Source organism: Anarhichas minor, unplaced genomic scaffold (assembly GCF_050575085.1).
Source record: "Anarhichas minor isolate MPS153535 unplaced genomic scaffold, ASM5057508v1 ptg000034l, whole genome shotgun sequence".
Taxonomy (NCBI): Eukaryota; Metazoa; Chordata; class Actinopteri; order Perciformes; family Anarhichadidae; genus Anarhichas; species Anarhichas minor.
Window position 1 is genome coordinate 289,238 of NW_027466480.1, and position 10,763 is coordinate 300,000.

Below are 10,763 nucleotides of genomic sequence, written 5' to 3' on the forward strand. Positions count from 1 at the left end.
CCTGTTTGCAACAACCTTGTTTAATAAGGATATCTACATTCATTAGCCTCAAGTCACCAATACAACTTTAAAAGTTGAATTCTGATTTTGTGGCAAACTGCCCAGTGTTTTCTGCTTGTATCTTATATAGTGAGTGCTGCGAGTTGCTTTTGAGCAGGTGATTGCACATCTGCAATAAGGCGCTGTAATGGGAGATGTATAAAATAATGGACAGTTTATATTCTGCAATCTTTCTTGTTTGCACATCTGTCGACTTTATAGGGGGGAAAAACACACCAAAAAAAAAAAAAACAGTAGCTCAATAATATGCTTATGGATGTATTTTAATAAAAATAATTCTGTCAAAATTAAACAGAATACAATATTTCTTTTTTTAAACATGTTTCCAGTACATAGTTTTTTGTTTTTTTTCAATTATCATTTTTACTATTTTTTTTATATCGTTTTAAAAGTCATGCTAAGTAGAGGGTAACTCATTTCACAATTTTTTTTTGTTTTGTTTTTTTGCTAAAACTCAAAAGTCAAAATAAGAAATTAAAATCATGATAGAAGTCAATTGCGCACAGCTCGTCCGCGATGCCTAAATCCATTCCTCCGGCCTCTCCAGAAGAAGTCCATGTGGCTCCAAGAGGCCACCGGGGTCCATTTCCAAAACTGCTGACATCCCTCCTTTCCTTAAAACAATCACTGATCACATCAGTGGCTATCTATGCAGGGATAAGAGGAAGGGTGCGTGGTAACAGTGCTGAGACGCAGCCCAGGCTCAAACACAAAGGACAGCTGGGAGACATGTTCCCTACAGGTATGCAACAGAGGTTGTTCTTCCTCGTACGTGTGTGTGTGTGTGTGTGTGTAACAGAAGTCCTTTACAGCTGTAGAAGCAGATGTTGAGTGTGTGTGGTTATTATAGAATAGTTCCTATTATAGCAGAAGGTCTTTATAAAAACCAGCTTGGTAAAAAGTGTGAACATACCCTGTAGTAAACCCCACATATTATTCCATATTTCTCTACATCAGACTTATAAATGGAAATATACACTTCAGGGTGGATCCTTTAGACATTTGCCAGGTCATAACAAAGCACCCGAAAGTGACAGCTTGCTACTATTCAGACAACAGTAAGTCAGTGCTATTTGGTAGAAAATAAATCTGGTGTAAAAACAAAAGAGTTACAATGTGTCACATAAAACTAAGGGATGGAACAAAACAAGTTGTTGTAATCAACATCCAATTATTGGATTGGAAATAGGGTGTCGAGTCTGATTTTTTATTTTGCAAAGAACAATCATCTGATTAGATACAGAGACAGAAAGCTGATCACGATGATAGAATGTCAAAATCAATAATTCAATATTAAACTCAAATATGAAATAAATAAAACAAGATATTATGAACTAAATAACCTAATGAACAGATAGAAAAAGAGCCAATAACCTGTGAAACAATTCAATAAATTATCAAAGCCCAACTCAGGCCCAACGGGAGCTAGCTAGCAAAGACCTCTTGCACTTCCCAGAGTGATGTGCCTTTCTCTGAGGAACATTAGCAGTGCCCAAGTAACTCTGAATTAACCCGCTAATGTTAGCCGCTAACACTAGCTCTTTGCTTTGGTGCTGCATAATAAAATCCAAGCCCACAAGCCAACCTAGCTAGTTAGTTGGCTAGGTAGGTAGCATATGTTATGTAGCCTTGTTAAGCTAAATAAAAAGAAAGCTTGGTTACTAGTTGATTGATTCAAAATGACTAACTAGCTAGTTGGTTAGCTACTAGCTGGTAAGTTATCTACTGGCTAATAGGAGCTAGCTGGCTACATTTGAGTAGCAGTTGTTAAGCCTGCGAGGAGAAGCTGGAGACTTGGTCAAAACAGACATTTGAAAGAGGGCACTTTGAACAGACCAGCATGTGGAATTGAATTATTTCACAAGGAATTGCTTAAATTTTTTTTGTGACTCCATTCATATATTTATTTCATAAATTCTTGTATATTCACTTAATATCAAACAATTTGGTGCTCCATACGCTGACAAAAGAGGCTGTAGCTGTAATTTCATGCTGTTGAAGGCCTAGAAGTGATAATTGGACATTTTTCTGACATTGATCGGACTCCAAATCAGGAGCAATGTGGTTATATCTCACGGTGGCCAGCAGCGAACCTGATCAATAGAAAGATGGGGGGGGGGGGGGGACATACTGAGAGGCACTCTGGGACAAACTTGAATTGAGCTTACATAAATAAACTTGACTAAGTCCTCTTTTCCAATAATAGAGAGCACATAGACAAGTCAAGTTTATGGCTGTTAGAGAATAGGAGGGGTCTGAGTGTGTGTGTGTGGGGGGACAACACCTTCTTCCCACACACACAAGTGGTTTTAACAACCTTTAAAAGGTGGTTTGGCATCAAACGCCAAAAATGAAAGACTGTGACTTAATTATCACATTCACAATTATCACCATAAAATAAAAAAAAATAAAAAACATTCTCGTTCTGCAAATGATTTCATCGGTTTGTTTGAAATTTTAATTGCGACAGCAAATGCACTGAGCAGGTCAGGCTGTGGGCAACAAGAAACAGACTGCAATAATGAAATCCTCAGAGGTGACTTAACTTCTAGCCGTCCACACACACTGTGCTCGTTAGTCCGCCTTTGATACAGATTTTCTTTACGCTGGCAAACCGTGATAACAGCTGGTGCTGAGCGCTGCCACCTGCAATGACGTCACTGATTGGTCTATGTTGGGGTCATTACAGTAGAACTAAGGTTCCAGCACTTCTTATTTTCCAATTTAAAAGAGACAGTTCACCCCTAAATCAGAAATACACCTTGTATTTCATGTTACCTGTAGTGCTATTTATCAGTCTAGGTTGTTTTGGTGTGTGAGTTGCAGAGTGTTGTAGAAGTCTGCCCTCTCTCCAATATAATGGGACTACATGGCACCGGGCTTGAGGTGCTCAAAGCGGGGGAGAAAATACATTCGAAAAAACTGAAAAGCATCATGTCTTTCCAGAAATCCTGACCCAGTTACTTAAGATAATGCACAGACCTTGTTGTGAGCAGTTTGACGTAGGAACTATTTACTTTTAACCGAACTACACCGGCCAACGTCGTGGAGGAGAGGCTCGTGGTCGAGACGTAAACATTAATGGCGTCGTCCTCTCCAACACTCAGCAACTCAAACCAAAACAATCTAGATTGATAAATAGCACTAGAGAGGGAAGAAAAAAAATAAGTATCTTTTTATTTTCGGGTGAACTGTTCCTTCAATCCCTTGTCATCACCCTATCCCCCTGGTTACTGGCAGTGTTCGCGACTACAGAGGCCTTGTGTCTAACCTGTTAGCACAGAGCATTTTACTGCTTTAAGCGTTCCAATGCTGTGACACTGAAAGATGCATTTTTAATTCCAATTTTCTGGAATAATTTAGGGACCCAGTTTTGTCTCACATATGTCCATTTTCTATTTTCTATCAGCAGCAGTGTTCACTGCTGTACGGAATCAGCCTCGACTGGAGCTACTGATCTGCTCCACACGTTCAATGGCGCTTTTTTTTCTCCATGCTGAGCACTTGTTTGCTCGCCCCGGTTGAATTTATTTCAAGACATGAATGCACTTCCAAGTATTATAGGAGGATAAAGGAGTCTTTCTGTCTTCTGCATCTTATCAAAGACGATGTGAATATGCCTCAGGGTTTGTAGAGTTGACCTACAGCGGTGGGGGTCACCGTGGTAGCCCGATGCGGGTATTGTGGTCTGTGATATGGTGAACAACAACAACAACAATGTGAGTAAAATACTGATCGCAGGGAATCAAAATCCACCCATTAAAAACAGAAGAAAAAATAAAAAGGGGATTCACAATTTGTTTTGTCCAGGATGAGCACAACAAACTGACAAAAAAAAGAAAAGAACTATAAAAATGGCTAGATAAACAGAATCATAATTAATCATCTTTAAATAGTGTCACACATGTCTTTATTTGATAATACTAAATTAAAAAGGAAGCTTTCTTCTCTGCCGCTCTCCTCTGCTCCTCTGCCTGTGCCGCTGGCTCGGTCTGACGGACAGCCAAACACACCAATCACACGCATGCTCTTTCCTCCGTCGCCATGACAACTACCTGCTGGACATGCCTTCTCTCAGTGCTACTTAACATTAACCTGTGGAGAGACGGGTAAGCATCTAAGCAAGGTAACGAATGAATGTAGCACGATTAAAACAGCACGCTTTCGTATTCCTGCACAGCACAGATGTGGTGTTTTGGTATTTTCAATAATAAGTAATTGTAGTTCCTTTTACTTAATTTACTGTATGACCAGTGTATAAATATGTCAACCAAATATTTTTCATTTCATCCTGCGTGTCAATACGGGATGCCAAATGTCACATGTCCTATGCCCTTTAAAAACAACAACAGGACACTGGTGTATTTCAACCCGGATCGTACTCTCATGATTGTGTCCACTGTCGTTAAACCTCTGCTGTAGAGATTCAGGTAACGTGAACCTAGAAAAACTATGTGTATCAGAGAAAGCACTGTAAGCCTCCCAAAGCCTTGGAAATAAACGCAGCTTTTGCGTAAATCTTTTCAAACGTTTGTCTCCAAGTCTGACCGAAAGGAGACACAGTAGTTAGCTTTTCAAGCTAAACACATGGAGCCACTTCTTGGCTAACCAAGCCATCTGCCCACCGGTTTGTTTCCATGTGGCTAAGGCTGTGTGTGTTGCTGTGAACACATGCTAGAAACATGGCAAAAACTGGGAGGAAAACCTGTGGGTCACCTCTCTGCAACAGCAAATACACCTACAAAGCAATCAGATGTCTGTTATTCTACCGTTTAAGTAAAATCATACGCAGCAATAAGTAATAAGTGTTGGTTATTACTGCAGATGAACAGCTAGCTTGGTTTGCTGGAACGTTAAAATAGATAATAGCTAATCCAGGGCGCTAATTTCTTAGTTTACTTTCAGTTGTACGGAAAGGATTTATTTAAAATTGAACTGCCGAACTCATAGGAGGCTTGCACCACTCGCCATGAAATGTGTTATTTTTTGTCCACATTTCTGAATCTCCACAGCGGGGGCGGGGGGGCATGACGCGTAGTCCGAATGAGCACAACGTGAGAGAAAGATCTCGTCTGAAACACGATGGAATTCATAATTTATACACTGATTCAACTGTGAGATAAAAAAAGATTGGAGTCAGACACAAGTATTAATACCTTGCATTGCATAAACTTTACTCACCTGGACCTGGGCTAGTGCAAAAAGTTGTCTACTCTGGCGAAGGAGCAGGAACCGGACCGGACCCGGGCCATGAGCTGAACACACTCCGTGGCCTGGCCCAGCGCCAACATCAGCGGAGGCTGCTTGGGCAGATTTTGGGACTCTGGAGCGGGAAAAAAAAAAAACACAGTCCGGCAAGGGTGCAACACGTGAGCCACAATGTGTGTGCACTGGGTGTGAGAGACTCACACGGCGTTACAGTTAAAACAAAAACTGCAGTTGTGTGTGTCAGTGCGACACACACACACACACACACACACACAGTGTGTGTCCGTGTTTACTCTTTACCCAATATGGCGCTGTTGAGTGCAGAGCAGAGGGTTTCTCTCTGGGTGGGGTCTAACTGCTGGCCAACGGGGCAGTTCCACGGGTCCGAGTACGCCAGCAGGCTGAATGCATCCTACACAGACAGACAGCATGTGAATACATTCTTCATCTTCCCAGGTTGGGCTTATAATGCGTCGTTTGGCTCCGAGTCTACTTTGTTCATTCATATACATACATACATATACCTGTGCATACCTGTAACATCTTCTTGTGCGTGGCGTTCTTGCCATACTCGTTGCACAGCTGTTCATTGAGTGTCTGCAGCTCCCGTCCAAACTGAATCATCCTCTCTGTGGCTGCCTGGTTCCCTCCACACAGCTGTCTGCCATTACTACAACTCTCATCTGCTGCACACACACACACACACACACACACACACACACACACGCACACACACACACACAGTTAAAGAAGACAAAACGACACAAAGAAAAGCAAGATGCCGGGTACACAACAAAGCACATAAAGATGAATCAAATGAAGGAAAGAATAGGTGAAACAAAAGAGGAAAAAAAACAATATTGGGACAATATTGAGCATCATGATGATGATGCTCATAGGCTACATGCACAGTGTAGATCCGTCTGTGTGTGTGTGTGTGTGTGTTTACCTGTCACCCCATTGCCAATGCTGTTGTCATCAGGCTGAAGGATCTCTTCGTGTTTGTATGTGCCATTCATGATCCGCGCCGAGGAGCCCTCGACAACCCCATTGGTATAGTGCTCTGCTTCGATCTCCATCTCACTGTCACTACGCACACACAAAAAAAATACACAAACGATGGCACACAGGAGCGTTAAACTCAAAAGGATGACGGTTCATAGAAAAGGCCAAGTTGCCTCATCAGTTAATTTAAACTTGACAGATAAGGCAACGATTGGAAATCTAAACATGACTTAAGACGACACTGAGCAGAGGTGACAAAGCCCATGTTGAGGATTTTTACAACCTGTACCTTCTGTGTTCCTGCAGCGATAAATTATGATAAAACTTTGTTCCTCAGTTACATTGCTGAGACACCCAGCCAGTTTTATCTAAACCACTCATCTAGCCCGACTTGTACACAGTGAAGCTGTAGCACAGTAGCTGCATCTGCATGTTTCGGCGATTAAGTCAGAGGGCGAAATGTCATCATCGCCTACAGGTGTCATCTGTGTCATCGCTAAGAAACAGATGACACCTTAAAGCCCCTGAAAACTAATTTTGATTACATTGATTATTCATGACTGGACAAGCAACAAAGTTTAAGTTCATTATTCATTAAGAGTTTAACACTCAAAAACTAGAGCTGGGTGATTCATCAAATTTTGTTTTCTAACTTGATTTTGGCTTCGAACTATGAAAACAAGATAATCCAGCTAAAACAGTCATCGTGCCGCATCGCGTTTCGCAATTATGCTCTGGTTTTGTCTTGTGTTATTATTCCAGCGCGTCCCTTTCCTTTACAGCGGTGCGCTTTCGACCCCCCCCCCCCCCCCCACTCGACAGGTCAGGGACAGCTGTTCAGTGTGGGAGGACCTCACACCGGCACTGGCACCGCCTTTTATGGGCGCATTTCTACCGCGACCGGCTCTAGTTGGCTTGGATAGGCCAGGGGTGATGGTGGCTCAGTGCTTCCCGGGGTTGTGGACTCACTATAACCCCACCCCCGTCACCAGATCCTGACTCAGATGTTGCTTAATCTCGATTGGCTCACTGAAAAGATCAGATGTCACTTTTTTCCAACTGAGCCCCGCCCATTTAAAATCAGCGAGAAGACCGGGGACAAACCAGCACAGACCGGAATCTCTTGAATGGGCTAAAAAACACCTTTGGCAGATAATAACAGTGTGTCCATGTGGGACCACATCGCTCATAGGAATATTATGCCCTCACTCAACACAGGAGATCAAAACAGAAGATTTCCTTCTATAAATAATCCAGTGAAAGTGAAACGTAGTGCACCATCATAGATGGTGCCAATGTTTTTGTTTACTTGCACCGATTACTAATTAATGTCTTAAAATGACTGTCGTAATCATTTATTGATGATAAACTATCCCATGTGGCACCTTTTATGATCAACTGTGATCATACTGAGCGTAACTTCAGCATTACCTCCTAGATATCTATGTATTTGTAACCATAAATTGCGGGTATGTGCTGCATTCGATGTCCTTACTGAATCCCTTGCACTCCACACCTGTTGTGTATCAGCGGTAGAGACAGTCTGGGTTTATCTGCTCTAAATGGAACCCCTACCTGGTTTCCTGGGTGCTGTTAGCACTGTGTGGCTGGCTCTTAGTGGAGTCGGAGGAGTTGGACTCGGAGTAGTTGACGGAGGACGGGGAGGAGGAGGTGGAAGAGGAGGCGGAGGAGGACCCGCTGGGGTATTTGATGCCGCCGACGCCAGTGCCGCCGTGGGTCTTTGACTTGTTGGGGGGAGTCACTCCGTTACTGCAGGTCGGGCTGTCGGCTCCTGTGTGGCGGGTGACAGGAACTAACAGGATCTCATTTCTGGCAAAAAAAATAAGTCTTTCAGAAAGGACAGAGGTTTAGAGGCGATGCGTGTGTACCTCCGGCGTGCAGGTGTGTGTTGCTGGCTCCGTGGCGGGGACTGAGGCTGGGTGAGCCGGGGTAACTGTCCTGGGACTTGGGGGAGCGGATGGACAAGCAGCGAACCTCGCTGTCTGTGCCGTTCACCATCTCCACGAACTGACGACACCTTAATAACCGAGAGGCACGCTCGTGTTATACTGACATTCTTAAGCGAGAGGCACCACATTTTTCTTGTCGAGCAAATTTCCCATCCAGAGCAGCGTTAGCGAAGGCAAACATCAACGCTCGGCTTTACTTCCTCACACAGCATCTCTGCCCTGCATTCGATCTTAGTCCTTAAAAACACTGACTTACTTCAACATGAATAGTAGGTTGGGGTTGTGTTCTAACAGGCCGGGGTAGAGCTGTTGAGTAGCCTCTATGGCTTCGCCCACCCGTCCTGCCAGCACCAGCTTCTGTATTCCTATTGGACCAAAGAAACAGGGTGCTATTTACAGCATATTGATCAAGAGGAACCAACGCTTACACAGCAAACATTTGATAGAGTACAAACAACACCCATAGTATCTAATTCTGGGCACCGTTTGTTTCAAAATGATGAGATACTTAAAAATGTTGTCATATGTAAAATCCGATATATTCCGAATATTATGGTATTATTTGACGGTTTGCTGGAAGTATTCTGCTGTAAAAACAGGCAGCTACACCGTAAATGGTTTAGGAGGAAGACCTCAACAACACCAAGCCCGGAACATTCTTTGGTGCCGTTAAGTGACTTGGTACCGTATGTATGACGGTGAAATGAAAATGTGAAATAATATGCGTGTGGTTGGTTTGTTCACTCACTCTGTCTGTTCTTTATAGATGTCTGGTCCTCTTGTATCAGGGTCTCTGTGGCTCTGGCGAAGGCTGTTGCGGTGGCACAGTACCCATGATGCACCAGGTAACTAGACACCATACTGGAGACAGCACGTAAAAATAAATAGTTTAAAAAGGTTGAATTTCTTAAAAAGGAGAAGTCTGGGGATATTCTATATTCATGTCGTATATTCAACAGTGTGTTAGTCCGTCTCTAACGCTTTCTGACTCCCCGATACAGTCTGTAGCTCTCGGCCCCAAGCCCACTGGTTCCTACTGACGACATAAATCTTTAAAAAAAATTAATAAATAAAGCTCACAAATATATGGTTTCTTCATTAAAACATGCTTAAAAATGTCCTAAAACAGCTGGGCACTGTAGTTTCTAGCTAACCTTACTCACACAATAGTAAATGGTGCCTTTGTTGCGGACTATTTTCAGCAGTGGATTAATCTGCATTTTGGTGATCTAATGAGTATTTACAGCAGCAGGACGGTGTATGTGGGATTTAATCAAAAATAAATGACAGTGCCAATCTTCATGTGTAATAAGGGGATACGTCACCCAGCGCAACAGTGATGGCATTTTAATAGCTTCTTTGACAGCAGTGGAGCTCTCTGGCACAGCTGCTACATGCCGTCATCTTTATAGCTTTCAGGCACAGCTATATTTCTGTGGCGTCACTCAAAACAGCGTGTTCTCATAGTGACAGGTGTGTGTGTGTGTGTGTGTGTTCACTGAGATGTGGCAACCGAAGCTTACTTCTGCAGGACAGCCTGCCACTCCCCCAGCCTCTCTCCTATGGGGAAGCGGGCGATCATGCCGTGGATCTTGGCCCGCCACTCGCTCATGTAGTCCTCAATGTCGAAGACAAACGGCTGTTGGCCAAAGTTAGCGTCTACGATCTCTCCCGGAGTTTGCAGCCCCACGGTGGGGTACAGGTTGGGCTGGTAGATGGTACAGATGAAATAGGGTTAGGGTTGTTTTGAGCATTTCTTTTTTTACATACAAATGTGTGTGTTAGACCAATTAAGTATCAAGTCAAGAAATCTTGAGAAAGTTATAAGTTGCGTAATAGTTATTAGTTTATTAGCTTATCGTACTGGGACACCAAACAGTGCAAGTGGTCCAATGTTGCCTTTTTTATGACATATATTTTAGAAACATCTTGGTGTTTAAATTATACTAGAAACGCAAATAAGCCTCATAAGTTCTTAACAGCTTTGGTTATGGAAAGCCTCAGTTCACAGCTTGTAAAGTTCCGGCTAACGACACAGTGTTCCGTCTTTTTACTTGGCTATCATTAGATTACATGGTTCAGCTGGACAAAAATCACTAACGGGGCATGAAAACGACACCAGCACCCGTTTGAGCGCTGGTTAGGTTGGACAGTGGTCAGTAACTCAATCTGCTCTCGCAGCAACCGTGGCCAGCAGCCAACTGTGATTTTCAGTTCCTGTTCTATTCTATTCTTAAAAACGATTCGGCTGGTAAAACTGTTAAAGTGGATGTTTGGGGTTTTCAATTTTTCTTTTTCAGGGGAATGTTCCAGTTACTACGGCCACTGGACACACAAAAAAAAAAAAAGGTTAGTTTCCAAACCAACTGCCAACACAAGCTGCAATTAGACGTGGTCCTACGTGTACAATATCCAGCGATATGTTATCATTATCACTAAAGTTACAGTTATGGTATGATAAGGATCACACATTCAGTGTCATACGATTAGCATAATGTGCAGAAAACATTGTAACACTGT

General features: G+C 42.9%; 1 protein-coding gene across 3 annotated transcripts in view; it reads right to left on the reverse strand.

The window, feature by feature from the left end:
• Positions 1 to 305: 305 nt before the first annotated feature.
• The window catches only part of ranbp10 (RAN binding protein 10), a 34,320-nt gene continuing 23,862 nt past the window's right edge, over positions 306 to 10,763 (reverse strand). The window contains exons 6-15 of one of the 3 annotated variants that reach the window (XM_076106529.1): positions 9,767 to 9,951; positions 8,992 to 9,104; positions 8,500 to 8,608; positions 8,163 to 8,311; positions 7,849 to 8,065; positions 6,218 to 6,357; positions 5,803 to 5,951; positions 5,569 to 5,680; positions 5,242 to 5,383; positions 306 to 4,155 (exon numbers count right to left, since the gene is read on the reverse strand). In XM_076106529.1, the coding sequence (XP_075962644.1) occupies positions 5,253 to 5,383; positions 5,569 to 5,680; positions 5,803 to 5,951; positions 6,218 to 6,357; positions 7,849 to 8,065; positions 8,163 to 8,311; positions 8,500 to 8,608; positions 8,992 to 9,104; positions 9,767 to 9,951 (1,305 nt within the window). In that variant the 3' untranslated portion in view covers positions 306 to 4,155; positions 5,242 to 5,252. Of the gene's footprint in view, positions 4,156 to 5,241; positions 5,384 to 5,568; positions 5,681 to 5,802; positions 5,955 to 6,217; positions 6,358 to 7,848; positions 8,066 to 8,162; positions 8,312 to 8,499; positions 8,609 to 8,991; positions 9,105 to 9,766; positions 9,952 to 10,763 lie in introns of all 3 variants that reach the window. The other 2 variants (XM_076106528.1, XM_076106526.1) reach the window with 2 other exon arrangements.